The sequence below is a fragment of the Monodon monoceros genome, unplaced genomic scaffold (assembly GCF_005190385.1).
Source record: "Monodon monoceros isolate NGI ecotype Baffin Bay Population unplaced genomic scaffold, NGI_Narwhal_1 Super_Scaffold_22, whole genome shotgun sequence".
Lineage (NCBI taxonomy): Eukaryota > Metazoa > Chordata > Mammalia > Artiodactyla > Monodontidae > Monodon > Monodon monoceros.
In genome coordinates, this window is record NW_021703779.1 from 123,351,750 (window position 1) to 123,372,024 (window position 20,275).

Below are 20,275 nucleotides of genomic sequence, written 5' to 3' on the forward strand. Positions count from 1 at the left end.
ATTTCTATTTGGGGCCTAAACTGTCATTCTTTGTACGGAGTCGGCTCACCTTGCCACTGTCCTGCCCCTGTCCTCACCCGCCTCTTCTGTATGCTTGGGTGGTCATATTTTGAAATTTCCCCAGGCCCAGTTTGTCATTCAGTCACGTTTCTCATCACATCTGAAGGCTGTTGTGCTTGGCATGGTAATGAGGCCCTCTTTGTTTCAGCGGCTGCTCTGTTCTGTGTCCCCCATCAGCTCCTGCAGTCTGGGGGCTGGGGATGTGACGGCACAGCCCTGGAGGGCCTCTCAGAGTAAACAACTCACCTATTACTCAGTTGGTTTTTTAAAACAGATTTACATCTATTTCAGGTTTTAAGCTGCAATGTTTATTCTGTTTTTTTTTTCAACGTATTAAAACAATTTATGAGCATTGCGAGCCTTGCCTGTGTGGCATGTGTGTGTTTGCCCAGATTATTGTGCCCATGTATACAACTTCCTGCATATTTACAAAAGAGGCTGAGCTCAGTGACACCCACTTGAATATGTTCTAGAGAGGGAAATGACACTCCTGGAAGGCATTAATTTCTTGATGAATTTAGGAGCTGTGATGGTATATTTCCCACCAGAACTACTGAAAAATACGATTTTCTGTCTTCTCTTGAAATGATTGTTATTTGCTTTTACATTGCTTTGAAGTGTATCCTAAGAACATGTTGCCTCTACAGGGATGCGGTATGTCAATTTCATAAAATACGTACACGTGCCTTATCTCAGACAGTTACGAATCTACTCCTGCAGTCCTTATCTAGACCCCAGAAAAGGAGTAGGAACTCGATGCAGTAAAGGGATGGTGGGTTTAAGTTTTCTATGGCTCCATTTGTTTTCCCACTGGCTGATCATACCGCCATTCTAACAGGATCTGTGCCCCCTGAATTAGGACAGAAATACTGGTTATTGCCAAAGGTGACGATTTCACCATAAAACTTCATGAGTCCTTAAGAATCATAGTTATATAGGCTCCTATATAATATAGGAGCCAGAATAGACCACAGAGAGAATCAGACCCCTTTATTTCATAGTGAGGAGGCTTTGGCCCAGAGAACAGAGGCGATTCACCCAAGACACACAGCCAGATGTGTGAAAAACGGCCCCCAACTACCAGAATAAAAACAGTGAGGGATGGTTCAAATGATGTGTCTTGAGGCTCTCAAAAGTTGCCTTGACAAAATGAAGGCCTAATAGTCCAGCCTTTATGGACTGTTCTGGATGACAGCATAACATACCCTCCTGAAAGGAATCATTACTTGTAGATTGTTATGAAATGACTTGCAGTCTTACTGATTATCAGTATCATCAATCTGTTTGATCAGCAATCTTACTTTGGGAAGCTCTGCAAAATTGGAGATACCTGCTATTCCAGTCTGTTCATTTCATAGGTGGAGAACTTGAGAGAGATCTAGAGAGAAAAATAGGACCAGGACCCTCTGACCTCAGCTGCAGGGTTCTTTCCCATTGGCCACCCCTCTCTTCCCACGGTAAACCATACATTAAAAAAAATCCCCTCTTATGGATAGAATTAGGCAGGACCATTATGAGACATATTTATTGTCCAACCTAGAGCTCCGGAAACAGAGATGGAAGTACAAGTCTATTGGTATTTTGAATTGACCAAAGAGTGGAACTGGTTGTCAGAGGGTCAGCTTGGCCACGATCAAGGTCAAAGAAGCACCTCAAACATGATTGGACTACAAGATCTCTTCACTTTGAAAGCTATGAGTGATGATAATACTGAAAAGAGTAGGTTTTCTCTGATTAGAGCCAAATAGATTAAACAGACTAGTAGTGAACCCATTAGAGGGAACGTGTGAGACAGGCAGGCTTTGAAAAATTAGATGTCATTTGTGGGCTGATGTATATTTATTCTAGATACACTGTTACATACATATTTCACATTTACAAACACCGAAGTTTCAAATACAGAAAGAAACCCACAGCAAGTCAATTAAATCTTTTTTTAAACTTTCCCTCCTGAATTACTTGTCTTTATTCAACAGTCTCAGCAGAATCTTACCTTCTGGTTTGATTTAATTTGTTATATAGAAAGAAAAATGGCACCAAATTCTCTCATGGCCATTTTAATCAGTTTCTCTTTGAGAGCTTATGAAATAGCTCATTGAGCTACACATTGTACTTTGTATAGATTAATTTGGAGTGATTGTATTGGCCATAGCAGTTGTGAGTTAAAGAAATAATCACGATAGCTTGTTTATCCTACAGAGTCGGGTATATATAACCTTATGCTCATCAGAACAATGGGAAAGTTAGGCTCACTGAATTCCAACTTGTATTTTCATGTTCACTGCATTATGTTACATTGGCACAACAAAAGACTTTTGCAAAGTGAAAATAATACAGCATAACACATATTTTTAATAGGGGGTACTACATCCCTTACTTTTTGATAATACAGTTGGGAGTCAATCTTCTTATACAATGGTCTGAAATCAGAGAGACAGGGTTTTCTACCTTGGCTTTATCACGTCTGAACTGTGTGACCTTTGGCAAATTGCTTAACCTCTCTGAACCTCACTTTCATCATTTATAAAATGGGGATAATAATTCCTACATCATAGTGTTGTCATGGAGATTAAGTGGCCCATTGTTAAGTGCTCAACTAACATTTCTGTGAAAAATAGCCACTTATATGACCATTTTAACACTAAAGCTATAACAACAAAAGGCTTTGTTGACACATAGTTTTCATTTTTGCACCTTACCTTGAACTTAGTATAGTAAGCCTTGTGAAAATAATTATGTAAAACGCCAGTGGTCTGCAGGTGGTAGGTAGTCAGCGTGCCTTGGGGGCAGCTGCCACCAAGTGTTCATTCTAGAGTCTAGATGGACTAGGCCTGGAGGTTGCTATTAGGTCAGGGTTTGGATGATGGCATATACCACAATGCATAATTAGGGAGCCCCATTAAAACCGATCATTTCCCCTTTGGGGTGGCTCTTCCATTTAAGGGCTGGGTGTCAGGACTGCATTAGTGAAATTGGGTAGACAAGGGAAAGGAAGGAAGGAGACAAGAGACTGACTAACCTTCCAGAAATACCACTCAATGTGCCAAATTTCACTTTTGAAATAAACATCCTTAGAGAGGAGTCAGGGATGGATCATTTACGGTAGTGGGGGCACTTGCAGCTGCTCCAATGCATGTCGCTCCAGAAATTAACAAATTACTGTTATTTTCTGCACTTAAATCATAATTTACAAAACGGGTTTATTCATCCAACCTTGTCTTCTCAATGCTTCCAATTTGCTAGCTTTGTATTTCCTTGTGTCCTTGCTTTGATTGGCTCAGTCGTTTAGACTGAACATGGTGCTGTGGAAGCCAAGGCAATGACCATGACCCATAACCCCAGGGAACCTCACCGTGCTCTACAGCCAAAGAATCGAAGTAGGAGCTCCATCCAGTCTATTGCCTACCATAACTGGCTCGAGGCAAAGCTGGATTCTGACTTTCTGATGATCCAGCCTTTGGTGGTGATGGTAGGGGAGGCTGTGTCTTCTCTTCCTGTTGCCCACTGCTTTCTTGGACATATAATATTTTCATCACAGTCTTAATAATCACCATGTCTTCACACTATTTAAACTTTTCTGAAGAGCTGCTCCACTTAGATACCGCTTTCAGAGGTAAGGTAAGGCACAATTCCCCTGTCCTCACTGCCCAACAGAATACAGAGGGTACCGTGTGGATAGATCTATTTGATCTTCCAGTAGAAGGAACTCAGAGTTTCTTGAGTTGCTTCATTAAATTGAAATAAATTGATTTAAATGAAATGGAATTGGGAAATAATGAGTCCCCTGTCATAGGAGCTATGTAAGCAGTGGTAAAGCCAAGACTACAAAAACTTGGCTTTTTCAGCCTGATGGACCAGAGTTTCGTCTCAGGCCCTCCATTCACATGGCTGTGTGACCTTGGGCAAATCATTTCACCTCTCTGCACTTCTTTTGTCCTCATCCTTTAAAATGGGCTGCACGTTAGAGGTTGGAGTATATAGCCTCTAGGGCCCTTTCTCTGTCAACAGTCTATCAGGAGATGAATGTATCCATTACTGGACAAGCAACTGAAAAGTGTTCCACTGAGAAGGAACCAGTAGCATTAGCTTTGCATGGGACAGATGACACATTTATCATAGAGTTATTTCATTTCTTACCTGGTCCCTCTCCTCTCTGCCCTTCAGCAATTTTAATAGATCATGGTCAGAGCTTTAATGCTCTGGGCCAAAGGCTTCTATCTACCTGTAATGGCTGTCAGGGGCAGTCCTTTTTCAGAGTGCCCATCTTACTCTCAGTAACCAGATTTCTCAGGATGGAAGGGTTGCCCTTGCCAGCTCGATTTGGCTGTTTCCTCGTTCCTTGAATGGAACAATAAAAGGGGGAGGGTATGTTGGGCTTCAAGGAGAAAGCAGCCATTCAGTAAGATAAGGATGCAGAATCGGCTGGGTTCGGCCGATCCTAGGCCATCTGGGCCATCGGCCACCTTGGACAGAGCCGTTTCAGCGGCATGCTGTGGATGTGAACCTCACCTCACCGGAGTGTGCTGAGGAGAGAGTGGGAGGGGCGGATGCAGGAGGGAATAAACAATTCCCGCTGTGACAGGGAGCAGAGAGATGGGGTGATAGGATGTGGTGATGTGGTGTCGAGGTTTTTCTTTGTATTTTAAGAGGGATGGTACTAAGGCATATTCATATACCAATGGGTATAACTCAGTGGGGAGGGGAAAAAAAAACGTATCGCAAAAGAAGAAAATGGATGATTGTGAAAGCAAAGTCCTTGAGAAGGAGCGAACAGATTAGGACACAACTGGAGAGGCTGGCGCTGGTAAGCTCATTTCCCCACCGATTCACGACTCCTCAAGTCAACACTGACTTCAGGTGTTCGTGGGAGGCCGGTTTTCACGGCATATTTGGACAGCCAATGAACCTGTAGGAACTTCTTTCAGTTGGCTTTAAAATAACCAAGAACTAAAGCTAAAGGGCAGTCAGGTATCTGAGTAGCAAGGTGCTGACCTCGGTGTTGAACCTGAGTTCTCACTGCTTAGCATCTGTGGAGGCCTGGCTGGAGGAAGGGCCTGGTCTACCAGTGACATAGCAGGTGCTCTTCAATGCCCAGACTCATTGTAGGTCTCATTGTAGGCCATCAGGGTTTTTTGGCCTTGTCGGTTGGTAGTCAGTTTGGAATTGGGGATAACATTATTTGCCCTATAACAGAGATAAGTATCCTCTCATCTTAGGGGGGAACCTTCATTGCAGTTCATGAACTTGGCTTCTGAATTCCTCCGGCTTTAGTGGGCAGTCTAAGTCCATGTGTATAGACCAGGAGCATGAAATAGCGAAAGACACACTGGATCGGGTAGCTGAAAACCTAGGGGGGCTCGTCTTCGCCGCTAAGTGGCCATAAAACCTCAGACAAGTCATGTAACCTTTTGAAGGCCCAGATTTTTTTTCATCTTTATAATGAAGCTTATTGTATCTTCTTTGCCTACTTTACAGGGCTGTCATGAGGAACAAATGATACAGGGTGGCAGGTGGGGAGCAGAGAGGATGTGAAAGGACTTTGTAGCCCAGCAAGGACGAAACTTCCGAGGATTTATGTATCTGAGCCTTGGTCTTAGTAGCAATAACAGTAGACCATATTCTTAATATCGCCCTCATATAAATGGCCTCATTCCCTTTTGTTTTCATATGCCACCAGGGTGCTGTTCTTAGAGTTTTGAATTAAGGGGTTAATATCTTCACATTAAGGATAAAGGAGATCTCACTGGGGGTTAGATTATCATTTATAGAGATGAGAAACTGAGACTCTTGAAAACGCTAATTGCAAAGCTTATCTCGACAAAATAGATGTTAGATGCTGCCTAAAAGCCTTATAGCACCCTGATATGGTGTCGTGCTTTCCTTTTGAGCACATATTGTAAAACAAAGACAAAACATTTAGAAATTAATGAAATGCATTTTATAAGTATACCTAAGTGCTCAGCTAGATAATTTCAAGATCAGTGTGATCATAATAAATGCTTATTTACAGCCAGCCCTCAGCCCAGAGCCTTTTGGGTACCCAACTAAAGGCACACTAAGTATTTGTAATCACATCATCTAAATTGGTATATCATTTTAGATTTAAAAAGTCCCTCTTCTTTATGATAATTCATTTGAATGAAGAAAGACCTTCAAACTGATTCTAAAGATCTTCAGATAACACTTTACAGTGTAATATATATCGCTGGGTTTATTCATCTTGTGTTGGGAGCTTTTATAGATTCCAGCTATGTCTTCGCCACAAATCTTGTTTTTTGTGCTCATGGCCTCCGTGAGAATAAATGGAAGTTGTGGAGTCTATGAAGGCCACTGGAGGGAATCTCCCAATCTCCTAATATATCAGTGTCTCTCCGTGTCTGTTTCTGATGGGGTCCAACAGCAGGTCAACATCCTTAGGTAAAGAAAGGCTTCCTGAGAGCAAGCAGCAGTCATTGAAAATAAATTAATGAAAGCCAGTGACTGCTGATCTCTTTGACAAGAAGGAATTCTTGCTGCCAACATTTAGAAACCACTGGAAGCGGTCTCCATTGGAAACCAGGTTTTGACTTTCTGCCCTGGGCTGCCAAAAGTATTGTGGTAGAAAATGTGAAAATAAGTTGCACTTTGAATTATACTTTCAATGACTGTCTAGTGAAATGGATTCACGCTCTGGCACTGCACCTTTGAGGCTTTCGGTTGATTCACATAAGATAAAAATCTATCTGGTCTGACAGTTGAAAAGGTCGCAAGCACGCTTGATGTCTGGTGGTCTCAGTACATTCCCAAATCTTGATTAAAAACGGAAGATGTAGGAGCTCTTATGGGATATTTCAAAATCGTTTCAAACAGAGCCATTTCTACATGCTTTGGCTTCAAGGGTATGGACCTTTAGCCAAGTACCGATTATATTTTCACTACCATTTAGCGAGAACTTCTCACTTAACGAGAAGCCCTCACATGACTGAGGCACTCTGTCTTTGTGGCCAACATGTTATTTTTGAGAATGACATCTAATTGTCATAGTGGTCTCCCTAATATGAAAAATGGAACTGTCCACATTTTAATGTTTCCACTGAAGTCCTAAAGCATGTTACCTGCTGCCATTTTGAAAATATTTGCCAGGACGGCTTGACATTTTTACTTCTGTAGATCATGCAGGCTCTGTCCCTGTGAAATTTATAGCTTTTCATTTTCGATTGGAGACTTCTCTTAATTAGAGATCAGCTGGTGAACACAAGTTCAAGTTTTGAAATTAATTTGCTTTGGACCACAGATTGATACACTCATTTTAACAGGTTGGAGTTGCTTTAGAGACTAGATCCTTGGCCAACCCGTTGGTTTTACAGCTAGAGAGACTGTGGCTTGCCCAAAGTCATACAGTGCCATAGTCACTACCTATATGAATCTTTTCTCTTATTCAAAATCAAGGTCAAGTCCCACTTCCTTGCATGATCACCCCAGAGCCATGGACAGTTTCTTTCATCTGTGACTTCCTGTTACAGTTATTGTGAAAGCCATTCATCTGCCTCTTAAAAGTAGCGTCACCACACAGTCTGGGATTTCTAGGAGAGTGCTGATTTGAAATAATCACTTTCATTCTCCCCATATTAGATAGTCTGGACATTCCCATATTTGGCCATCTAAGTCATGTCATCCCCAAAGTAAAATCCTGCTGCCCATGTGCCTGATTCAGGGATCAGAAAATATGTGCCAGCTTGTACTGTCATTACTCATTTTTGGTATATCGGTCCTGTCTACTCTTAAGTAGATGTTCCTTGTGGACATTTAGTCTTTATCATCTACTGAATTTCCCATAATGCCTAGTGCACTGTACATAATGCACAAGTTTCTTAACGTGAACAGCTTTTCCAAGCACCAAGTTTGGAAATACCCCAACACATTGATCCCAGTCAGGAGTAAGTGTGGTTATTTCACTGGATGTATTTTATTTGTATCAGTAAGGTGTTGTCATTGTACCTGGAATTATAAGCACCTGCCAGGTGTCTGTTTATCTTGCTTACTTTCACAGCTAAGAAATAATCAGTCCCTGGTTTTCACGTGGATGTGAGACAAGCTAGGATCGTTGGTGTCCGGCATATGCTGTTCGTGTTAATTGGCGTAAACTGTTTGACTCCATAAACCATGGGACACCATGTATCATTCCCTCTCTGGTCTTCAATGTATGAGGCAGTGGGCTCGAGATGCTCCACAGAGCGGGCCCACACGTAGTGTCACAGACCCTTTCTTTATGACACGGTGTCAGGGGTCTGTGTTTGCAGAGTGATTTTCTGGAAAAGTGCCATGCCCTTCTACGAGCCAAGTGTTTCAGAGTGTTCCATAAATGCTGGGCAGAAGGGCTCTTAGGGCCATCTCTCAAGCTAACTGGAGATACTAAGTAAGGCCCAGGGGAAGTTTAAGAAACAGGAACTTCTTGTGTTTGTTCTATTGATTTTTCTGCCAACAAAAAAGTATAACAAATTGTGGTGTTTTCAAATAAAAGCATCAGGAATAAACTCCAATTTTAGAGAGTGATTTCCTGGGCACACACGCAGGTGCATTTGGGGGAGGGCTGGATGAAGCAGGAGATAGGTAACCATACCAGGTCGGTAAGGGCCAGGGTCGTGAAGCATTATTTACAATCGAACAAAGTGGTAATTTTGCCAACTCTCCATTCTCAAATATGGCATCCTCTTCATGGTAATCAAACTATTACTCTGACACGGTTTCCTTATCAGGAAACCAGTCTGTGATTGTGACCTGAAAATGAAGGTTGTCTTTCAACTCATTTGAATTGCAAACAGGAGAGACAACCTATAGCTACTGTGGCATATTTTTTGAGCAATACCAGGCACCTACATTGACCTCCTATTTACATTCCTTTGAGAAGAAAAAAAATCACATAAAAGCTACCAAGAAACACATTTCACAGCAGGCAAATTAATTGGTTTTACAGTATTTGAATGGAGGGTTTGTCAAATAAAACATGCCGTGACAGTTAACAGTGTCATTTAGAGCCAGAAAATTATTGGCTTATTTGTTATTGGATAAAAGGAAGGCAAACATTTTGTATTAGGAAGTTTTAATGTGTTTAAAGTCCTCATTAGGGATTAATGGACATGCTTCCTTAGCATAGCGCCTCATTAATTTGAGGCTAAACAGTTACTTCTGTGTTTCAATCTCAGTGTTGTTTCTTAACATTTTTTTTTTTTACTTCTCTTTAATTAGATCTTGCAGTTGAGTTTGGTCTCTACACCATTGGAGGTGTAGAATTAATTAATGAGATTTATAAATCTAATGGAAGGGAGTTATTCTTAGCTATCATTTCATTTTAGTGAGCAGTTAAACCACGTGTAAGTGGGTGCAGATCTGAGAGATTCCAGAAGCCTAGAAAAAATGTGAACTTCCCTGAATATATTTAGTAGTGTCACTTGGCATTAATAGATAAAAGTGTTTTAATTAGAGTTATAAATAATAGGGGAGCTGGCGAGGATTCACTTCCCGTGCACAGGGCTTGTTCTTTCAGATCATCGCTGTCAGAGAAGAGCAGTTGTAGGTCTCTTTCTGTGGCATCGCGGTGTCAACCACTGGCAATTAAGACAATCCTAAGTGCAGGATTTAGAGAGTCAAGAAGGCGCCAAGTTCGTTAGAGGTTAGTCTGAAAGAGGAGACACTTTCTATCAAGTGTATTCTGTTGTCACCTTTTTATTGAGGACACGTATGGGTACAATTTGTAAAGTCTATTCCACTGACGTTGCTTTAAGGAAAATGTAGCTATAGAGCAAAATCAAACTGAAATCCGGGTTTCTTGCTTTAAAGCAGACATTTAAATCATTAGCTATGTATTTAGAAGGAGACGGAAGGAGTTTCTTTAGGGTGAGGGATTGCGAATGTCAAGGGAAGACCTTTCCTTTCTGAAAGATTTTCAGAAAATAGGAGCCAAAGATACATATTTAAAAGGTTCTTTTCTAAATGGGGTTACAGCATGTAATTTAAGGCCCCATAATATGCCTGTGGTAGTGTCTTCAGAAGCTACCAGAAAAATCTGAACTCCCACTTCATTTTTCCCCCCTGGTGAGGAAGTCTTGTATCTCTAGAAACCATAAATGCTTAGAAGAAGTTGTCAATCCAAGACGTATTATAGAAGATAATCGTACTTTAAAATGTCTCCTGCTAACATAGTAAATGTGTAAAAGTTTTCTTAAGGACAAAATAGTTAAGTGATTAAAAACAGCTCTTCTTTAAACAATTTGGAAGCTTCTTCCAATGCTCTGTAGGAATGATCTCTCTCATGAGGATATGGGTTAATGGAGTTCTCTACTTCCCGAGGGACAAAGTTGAATTCATTTAGCCCCCAGAGAGGCGTTCCTCAGGCCCCGCGCTCCACTTCATCCGGGCTTGTGGGTCATGTGAGATTCACCACTGTGGGATCCCAGCAGATCATTGCTTGTGCTCCTGGGCGCTCTGCTTGTTCCATTCAGAATGAAGTCCCTTATAGACTAGAGCAGTTGGAGAACTGTGAGCTGTGGTTAATTAGCAAATCAGTGTGGGAAAGTGCAGTAGCTAATAGTGGGGAGCAGAGTGCCACCTCCTTCTAAATCGCCAGAGGCTACTTGGCCTCCAATTGTCTCCTTTCCCCTACCTCCTCCTTCCTTTATCTCCGTACTGTGGGCATAGACAGCATCTCCTTCAGTGTTTCACACGATAGCTCCCTCTTTCTCGCTCTTCAATATTGCCAGAGAGTTCTATTATACTTTCCTAGCCTGCCCCTCTTCCTGTTCTCCAACGGAACCTTTTCCACCTTTCCTTTCTCCGCATGTTTCCAATAACCAGCCCCGTTCTCCACTGATGACCTTGCCACATACTTCATAGAGAAAAATAGATACAATCAGACAAGTACCCCCTCATCTTCTCGTCTTTAATTTCTCCAACCCAATTGCTTATGTACCTAAGGCACTCTGCCTTCCCTGCCGTTACAATGGAAGAACTGTCCAGAAGGGTCCACGCTCCTCTTTCAGGCCAGCCTCTCCAGTTGTGTCCTAATCTGTTCGCTCCTTCTCAAGGACTTTGCTTTCACAATCATCCATTTTCTTCTTTTGCGATACGTTTCTTCCCCTCTCCACTGAGTTATACCCATTGGTATATAAATATGCCTTAGTACCATCCCTCTTAAAATACAAAGAAAAACCTCGACACCACATCACCACATCCTGTCACCCCATCTCTCTGCTCCCTGTCACAGCGGGAATTGTTTATTCCCTCCTGCATCCGCCCCTCCCACTCTCTCCTCAGCACACTCCGGTGAGGTGAGGTTCACATCCACAGCATGCCGCTGAAACGGCTCTGTCCAAGGTGGCCGATGGCCCAGATGGCCTAGGATCGGCCGAACCCAGCCGATTCTGCATCCTTATCTTACTGAATGGCTGCTTTCTCCTTGAAACACTTTCTTCTCTGGCTTTCTGGGACATCATGCTTGCCTGATTTTCCTCCTGTCCCCCTAGCCACTCCTAAGGATTCAGGGGTGGCTTTGGAATACATGATGTGTGATACATCATATGCCATGCTATCTGGAATGTGGACTCGTCACAAAAGAAACTGTAAATGGTCTTTTGATGCAGTTTCATCTTCGGATGACTAAGGTGTGAAATTAGTTTTATAGCTGAGGTCTGTAGTACGTGTCTGCTACATGTTGTATATGAGTTGCCTGCTTCCTCATGTTTTTTTTCTATTGAAGTCTAGTTGATTTACAATGTTGTGTTAATTTCTGCTGTACAGCAAAGTGATTCGGTCATACATATCAATACATTCTTTCTTAATATATATTCTTTTCCATTATGGTTTATCATAGGATATTGAATATAGTTCTCCATGAAATAACTCTTTTTCTCACGTTTGTATTAGTTAGTACAGAAATCAGTTTGCGTTTCCCATGCATTTAAAAACCATCAGCAGAAGAAGAGGAAATGTACCCGGGATCTGACAATTAGCATCAGTGAGAAAATGGTCCATGTGTAGGAAGGAGGTAGAGAATTGAAGTTGAGATGTGGATACTACATATGGACCCGCACACAAGATAGCCATTAATGTTAATGGGAGTGCAGTAGGTAGGGATTTCGTGGAATGAAGGCTTTAATCTTAAATGGTCCTTGGTTTCCGTGCTAGGACTTGGATGGGACAGAAGTGGGTATCCCGCGGGCCCTGAGGAGTCGTACGCATGCCTAGGAATTTCAGAAGGCAGGGACCGTGGCTGGAAGGTCTCTGGGTTGTAGGGCAGACACGGAGAGCAGACAGAAGGCTGGGAAGAGCACAGGCAGGAAGGGGCAAGCTTGTTGGGTCGGAGTCTGGGAGGCCGGCAAAGAGAAGGAGGAGGATGCAGCTTGAGTGAAAGCAGCGGGATTAAGGCATCTGGGCGAGAAGCCTGGAGAATGTGGGAGGAGGGGCTCCGTCCCTGGGGAGCCTCGCGGGCAGCGAAGGCACAGCTCGGGTGACCAGAGGCAGGGCGTCCTGGGGGAATGTGGGTCAGGCAGCCAGCCTCTTCCAGAAGGGCTCTTGGTTTCTTAGGGTAATCTTTCTAGATGTGTACCTTACTTTTCTTTAAGACTTTCACCCCCCACCCCGCCCCCCCGTTTATAGCTCACTCTTCTATAGAAACTAGTTATTAGACCAAATAAATGAACAGTGAGCTAATGGCTATTCAGAGCCCACTGAATTAAGTACTCTTCGCTTCAAATTCCATCTGCCGTTAGGTCCTCTCCACTGATGATGGGCCCGTACCTAATATAATCAGCGGAGAGCTGTCCCCATAATGAAGCACATCGCCCACCCTTCCCCTTCAGCCCCCCTTCGCTCTCTGTTGTCTTACCCCCTCAAGTCCCATCTCCAGCCTCCTTTGTCACCTTCAGTGAGAGCTACCAGATGGAGCCGCAGCCTGAGACTCCTTATGCACTGGGCCGCTGAATAGGATTTCATAATTAGCGACATTCACAAGATGTCATGGGGGCCAATTTCCAAGGCGACTAAACTATGTACTCAGTGGTTCCAAGGTTCAGGGTGCTGACAACTTTCCAAGAGCCTTAGAGGGAACTTCGAATAAAAGGTGTTGATGGAGACTTCAGATGCACCCACTGCCAGGCTTAAGGTACTTTTATATGACTCACTTCATCTCAACCTCACGACAGTCCTCGAAGTGGAATTTTATTCCCCTTACATAGATAGAGAAACAGCGGCTCAGAGAAGTTCAAGTGTCTTGCCCAAGTTCACAAAGCAAGTTAAGTATCAGAGCTGGGATTAAAATCCAAGTCTCTCCAGCTTCAAAGCCCATGCTCTTTCCCCTACCCCTTTATGCCCCCGGAAAGCACAGTAAATTATCTCACTGATTTGCTCAAATAAATAAAATGTGATCGCTGAGTCTTCCTTTTTAGTTTTAGTTCCACGTAAGGTTCTAGACACAGGGTCACTTTCTGTACTTAGCTTAAAATGGCAAGTGGTATATTCCTTTGATCTTCATGCTCTACTTTTAAAAAATTTATTTATTTTATTTATTTATTTTTGGCTGTGTTGCGTCTCCGTTGCTGCGCACAGGCTTTCTCTAGTTGCAGCGAGCGGGGACTATCATGCTCTACTTTTTATTGCTTCTTTTCTTAGAGCGAATGGTGAATATTAGCTTGTTTTACATGGGGTATTTTGACCATGTGACACCCTTAAAAATTAGCCGGAAGCAATATTTTAAATACCAACTCCTTGGACACCCAGGACTTTTGCTGTATTAAAATGAAATGGGAAGATGAGCTGGTTGGCTGTACCATGTGACTGTTGTGAAATGTTCTTTGTTTTGATTAAAGTTATATCACCTGAGGATTTCTGTCTGCAGTTTATGTTAACTGTTCCCATTTAACCGTAGACTCATGAATACAAAGTAGAATAGGGACAGGTTAAGGTGAGGCAGGAAGCAAGGGACAGAAAGATCTTAACCTGAACTGTGTTTGTCCTTTTCCAAGTTGGAAAACGGGGACTCCCTGGATGGGGAGGGGAAGTAAAGGGATCTCAAAGTGAGTGCGAATGGGAACTTCAGAGGCTGCTGCTCCTTGTTTGGACAAATGACTGATGATGGGGATTAAACATTTTAAAAAGCCGGAAGACTCATTTGCTACTAGAATATCATAACCTGAGTTTTCATTTTGTTAGTGATGCCGTGTCGGGGGACCTCTGTGTCGTCAGTCAGTCGTGGGGATGAATGGGGCAATTTGTTAATGAAAATACAAATGGAATTAGTTTGGAAGCTGCCGGCGGTGTCCGTCGTGGATCTTGTTTAACTGGGCCGGTAGCATGGATTTTGGTGTTAGTGATGTGTCACTCAGTGTCACTTGCACTTGTTAGGAGAATCCAAGCGTTCACTGGCAGTTAAACTTGCAGTTTGTGAATTTTACTGGGCGAAGTCTTTGTCAAGGTGAAACATGCCTAGAATAGTGGACTTAGATGGCCAGGTTTTGTGGGAAAACTTAAGGGTGATTTTAGAAAAAAAAAAAAAATGACCTCTTTTCCCTCGCAATCACTTAATAAAAATGTACTCAGAGACACGCATCCCGCTCTGCTGGGTTAACCATGTGATGACCATGATTCTTTTAATGTTTTACATGAATCTTCGTGTTTTCTATCAGTGTCTCTCAATGCCACAATCAGGGTATTTTTGATATCTTGTATTACCCTAATCGCCAAGAAGTGTGCTCCAAACTGATTAATTCCAGAATGATTAAAACATCCTATGCAATTCATTTATTGTTCCTGCAGTTAATTGAATATTTGGTGATTTAAAGGTACCCTGATTATTTCCTAAGATATGTCTTTATCACCAGGCAGATGATCTGCGCGTGGTCCCCGTGTGGCTACACGGGGTGGCAGCCTGCACTGTCACACGCCGAGAGGGTAGGCACTTGGGAGGGCTCTCAGTCAACTCAGCACCTGCCCGATGGGCGCCTGCCTTCCCTGGCCCTTAGAGGACCCCGTCCGTGCCCAGCCCGAGAGGGTAGTCTGGGGCCAGGAGTGAGAGCACAGCCTCCCCGGGCGGCGTGCAGCTCGCTTTCTGCTCCCGGAGGAGGGGGCGGAGAGGGGGATGCACGAGATCGCCGGCTCTGAGTGGCTAACTTGCGCTTTGTGGACTCTCTGAATACTCAAGAGTGCATTGAAAGGGAGGCGAAGGTGGCTCCGGAATTAAGCGGCAGCTTGGCAACTCGTCAGGCGGCAGTTCTAATCCCAGTGTCACCACTAGTTCTCCTCCTGTCTCCTGTCACACCTGTCCGAGTGACTCCTCCACAGTTCCTGCGAGAGGACGGGGCTGTGAGAGACAGACTGACAGACAGACAGACAGAGCAACCAGGCAGCGGGGGCTGAGCCCCAGCCTGAGCCCGGCTTCTGTCCAGAGCGCAGTGTGAGTGACCTGGGTGCCGTTCCTCAGGGGGCTCTGAGCCTGAAGTGGCCTCAGGTGGCCCCGGCACTGCTCGGCCATGTCAAATCCTTGGCCTCTCCCCCCCTTATGGGGTGAGGACTGCGATGGGGACCTCGGCGGCTGGGACCTCCTGTCGGACATGGCTCTGTCCGTGAACCCGGTAGGTACCCCTGACACCCAAGTCAGACCTCCTGTTCCGTATTGTCTGTTTCCCCTGTAAATGTTTGTCTCCCCCAATTTGCGTGGAGTCTCGAAGGCAGAAATTATGTTGTCTTTGGTGTCTTTAAACCCTCCCCTTGGCACCGTCCTGAGCACAGTGTGAGCTCAGCCAGGATTTGTTGTCTAAAGAAGTAAGTGGGAGAACTGATGAATGGGCAGACGGGCGAACGAATGCGATCCTATTACCCTCGTCGCCACCTTACAATGTATGTCCCCGTGGGTCTCAATTGTTTGTTTTCCCGTCCCATCTAGACATTTAACTCCGAGAGAAAGAGGCCAGGTCTGACGGCTCTTTGTGTCACCGACCCCCCCTCACCCAGCACTGTTCTAGGCACAGAGGAGATGCTCGCTGGCTAATTCAAAGGCACTTGCAGGGGGGGAAGAAAACACTTGCGGCTCAAATGAGTTGTCTTGCGGTGAAAAGAGCAGCAGAGCAGGGCTAGATGACTTTGCGGGACTGGTGACTCCATGTCAATGCTGGATTCCAGTATTTTCTAAAAAAGAAAAAAAAAATCTGAACGCTCGGTATGGATGCATATTTATTTGACTGTCCGTGTCGGCAGAGTTCTTCCCCAGAGTCCACAACTCTTTCTATCTTGACAGCATTTCCCCATAAGGAAACGGATATTTATAATACCAGGTGTAGACATGATATTTGCGGTTGGCAAGAGTGAGTCAGATCTTACCTTGTGCAGACGAGAAGACTGGGCTTCGTAATAAAGCAGTGAGGAGACCAGCAGGGCAGGGGCTAAAAACCCAACGCACCATGAGGGGCTTTGCGGGTTACAAAGCGCGTTCACAGACCTTATTTCATTTGCTGCTCGCAGAAACCCTTGTGAGCTTTGAAAGGAACAGGTTTTACTCTTATCGTCCTTTTATTTTACTCGATTTTATTTTATAGTTGGGCAAACTGGAACTCACAGGGGTAAGGTCATGAAGTCCTGTTCCCAAGGGGTAGGATCAGCCTCCCACCCAACTCTTGAGACTCGTAGGCAAATGTCCTCGCTGTGTCTGCATGTGACTGATACTTTTTTCCCACTTTTATTTCAAAATTAACATTTGTGTGTTTGTGTGGCAAAGGGAAAGCAAAGACCTTTTCATGAGAGTTGGCAGCCCAACAGATACAATGGGACAACCACACTGAAGATTTAAGTCTTGGCTGTAATCATTTTGACCTTTGTGTTTGGGGAAGGTATATGTTAGAAGTTCAACAACTGTCTTGGAAAATACGGTTGCTAGAGCCTTGAGCAATGGAATGAGATTTTTTAAAAAATTTATTTAGTTAGTTAGTTTTGGCTGCATTGGGTCTTTGTTGCCACACGCGGGCTTTCTCTAGTTGCGGCGAGCGGGGGCTGCTCTTCATTGCGGTGGCTTCTCTCGTTGCAGAGCACGGGCTCTAGGCACGCAGGCTTCAGTAGTTGTGGCACAGGGGCTCAGTCGTTGGGGCTCGCGGGGTGAGTTGCTCCGTGGCACGTGGGATCCTCCCGGACCAGGGCTGGAAGCCGTGTCCCCTGCATTGGCAGGCGGATTCTTAACCACTGCGCCACCAGGGAAGTCCTTGGAATGAGATTTTATTTGCTGTTAAGAATAATCTGTTGAGTTCTGTAATCCTGTAATATGTTAGACCAGCCTCTCCTAGTGTATATTCTGCAAACACCCATTCTACGGAATGGCGATCATTGTTAATTGGAAAAAAAAAACACACGTGAAAGCCAAAAACCCAACAATCTATAGTCAAGAAAGTTGGGGAACATGCTGCTTTAAACCAATTACATAGGTGTCTCAGAGCCTCTAAGTTGCATCATGGGTTGCCAAGAGGGGGATGCATGGCAGCATTTCCCATACTTTTTGTTGGACACGGAACCTTTCATTTTGCAGGACTGGTGTCCATGGGATGTTCTGCTTTATAGTACTTACCATGGTAACAGTCGTCCATTACCTACGTGATTCTTCACACCCACCTTCTTCCTGAGTCTACAAACTCCATGAGGGAGGAAACTGTGTCTCCTTCTGCTTCTTTCCGTTGTGTCTTTGCCGACCACAAGCCTGGTGGCACAGTCCCTGGCCCTCGAAGAATATTTGTTGAATGAATGAATGAATGAATGAATGATCTCTGCTAGACCAAACCACGTGTGGTTCCCTATCAGGAGCCTGTATTTAAGGTTCTTTACCATGTCTGCCCAGGCAATTTGTCAGCCTTTCCTTCTACTGTTCTTTCCACTCAGTATTAGAGTATTCGTGTTCTTGGAAGGGTGACTGTATAATTTGTCGTCCGAATCAGGACATTTTTGAGGGTGAAAAGGGACACTGTCAGTAATGACAGCAGAATAACATGTGTACACTGGAACCACACTGGGTTATAACCCAGGCTGGATGGCCCCCTCGTTATTGTGGACTCTCTAATTCCCCACTAGGGATTTTATGCTGCTTGGAGCAGGGACTTTTCCGTGGAGTAGGTAGTCAAGGTAGTCAATAAATATTGATTGTAGCATGTATTTTTTTAAGATCGAGGGAAACTGGGACCATATTCTCTGCCCCATTTCCTCAAATACAGTTGTGTTTATACCTTAATCTATCAGAGTAACTAGGGGATTAGGACTTAGTTGCCCTTGCGAGAGGCCTGGAACCTACAGCCTCTGTGGCAGTACTCTCTTTACAGGACTGGCCTTTTACCTCCCAAGGCAGTGAGTGAAAGAGACCAAATGGTCTCCCTACTGGAACTGGAGGGAAGTGGAGGTGATCAGATTGCCTCCGTGGAGAAGGCGTGAAGGTGTGAAGGAGAGAGTTCGGAAGGTTTGGGGGATGCCCGTACCTGCACAGGTGCCATCACACCTGGTAGACCTTCCTCCAGCTGGTGGTCCCACCCTCAGGTCCCTCATCAAGCACAGCTTTAGAGCTGGTGTTTCACTTTGGCATTTGGTTTCTTGCTCTCACTGACTCTGGAGCTCCTGAAGGAAAGGGCATGTGCCAGGTGCGGCGTCAGTACTCGGTACAGCTCTGCTAGCCGCTTGAAGTTTGATTGATTAGGAAGGTGTCACACTGAGGAGAAAAGCTCAGGGCGTTCACTTTGTGAGATTCCCTCTGTAGGCGTCTGATTGGACTCCTGAGTTAAAAGGGGACTTCAGTTAATCACAGAAGTGGTTCGTATAGGCGTCCTCTTTTACAAATCTGTGATTATGAATAACATGGTAAAGTATGTCAGTGGGTGGAAGAGGCCTCAAAGATCAGGAAGGCGAGCTCCTTCTTTGGATGGATGAGCAAAGTGAAGCTCGGGGGACAGGGGAGGGTGGCTCCGTGTCCCAGAGCAAATCAGTGACAGAGCCAGGCCCTCTCTGCGTCTTGTGCCGTGGTCTTACTGCTTCCGTAAAAGAAAACAAAATTGGCCATTTGCAGGTACTTACTGCTTTGTATTTCACAGGGGAAACCCCACATGCATAGCTATATTTACTTCCTTTACGATTTTTCCTACAGGGTAAAATATTATACAGCGTGCTTTTCTGAGAATAACCAGATTATGGCTAATTTTCTTTTTTTGTTTATTTTGTTTTAGGTGAGCCTTCCCAGTGACCCAAGCTGTGTTGAAGAAATCTTGCGGGTGAGTTTAAACCTTTATCTCTCTGCCTTTTAATAATGAAGCAGTCAACCTGCTTCAGCTGTTTAAAGTCATTCCTCTTCTGTTTCTGGGAGTGTCTCATTTCTTACCTCGTCTTCTTGCTCTCTAATCAAGCTAGTCTCCTGATCTCACCAAGCTTCTGTCGCCTTCTCGCATCCTTCTGAGTCTTTTCAGGGCTGAACAGAGACTCACCACCTCCTTTAGGAAACGTTTCCTGTTCAAGCATCCTACCCGCAATCTTTGCCTTTCTGTTCTCTGGGATCTCAGGTCAGCCTCATTGCTGCCTCCTGCTACGTTGCTGATGGGACATGGTCATGGAGATTGTGGCCTGCAATGAGGGGATGAGAAGTGGCAGGGTGGAGGGGAGGAGATGAGGAGAGACTCGAGAATGATGGCAAGTTGTGGGAGATGGTACTAATAGGGGTGAACTGGTGCATGAGAATGGCGTGGAGACAGCACAGAGCTGCAAAAGGTGGCAATGACCTCTCCCAAAGTACACGATTAAACCAAAAGGAGAAACCAAAGCCAAGGCAGAGAAATGTATCTCCCGTGTCTGCCTGTTGGCATCGTAAGGCGTTGCGGTATATGAAGAACAGGAATCATGGGAGTGAGTTCTCTCTCCACCGTCACTTCCGCAATTTGGACAGATAACTTCATCTTTCTGAATCTCCCTTCCTTGTCTGTAAAAGAGGACAATAATGCCTGTCCTAATTCCCTTATAAGCTGCCGAGAGGTATCTAAATGCTATTTACTATGAGAAATGATCAGTGTGGCCGGGAGACAAACACGCTGGCTTTCCACTGGGGAAAGAAATCCATCTCTGTGCCAGGGGAAATTCTTCATCCCCTTTCCTCACCTCCCCAAGTCACCTCAGCTCCCCCGACACTCTCCCTGGTAAGTGTTGGAAGCAAACCCTGTGAAGATGCAGCCAAAGGAATAGAAAG

At 44.3% G+C, this 20,275-nt stretch overlaps 1 protein-coding gene across 1 annotated transcript in view; it reads left to right on the top strand.

Moving 5' to 3' along the window:
- AFF2 (AF4/FMR2 family member 2) overlaps positions 1-20,275 on the top strand; it is a 499,888-nt gene that overhangs the window by 281,397 nt on the left and 198,216 nt on the right. Inside the window, exon 4 of the mRNA XM_029240247.1 lies at positions 19,269-19,313. Within this exon, the coding sequence (XP_029096080.1) occupies positions 19,269-19,313 (45 nt within the window). The remainder of the gene's footprint in view (positions 1-19,268; positions 19,314-20,275) is intronic.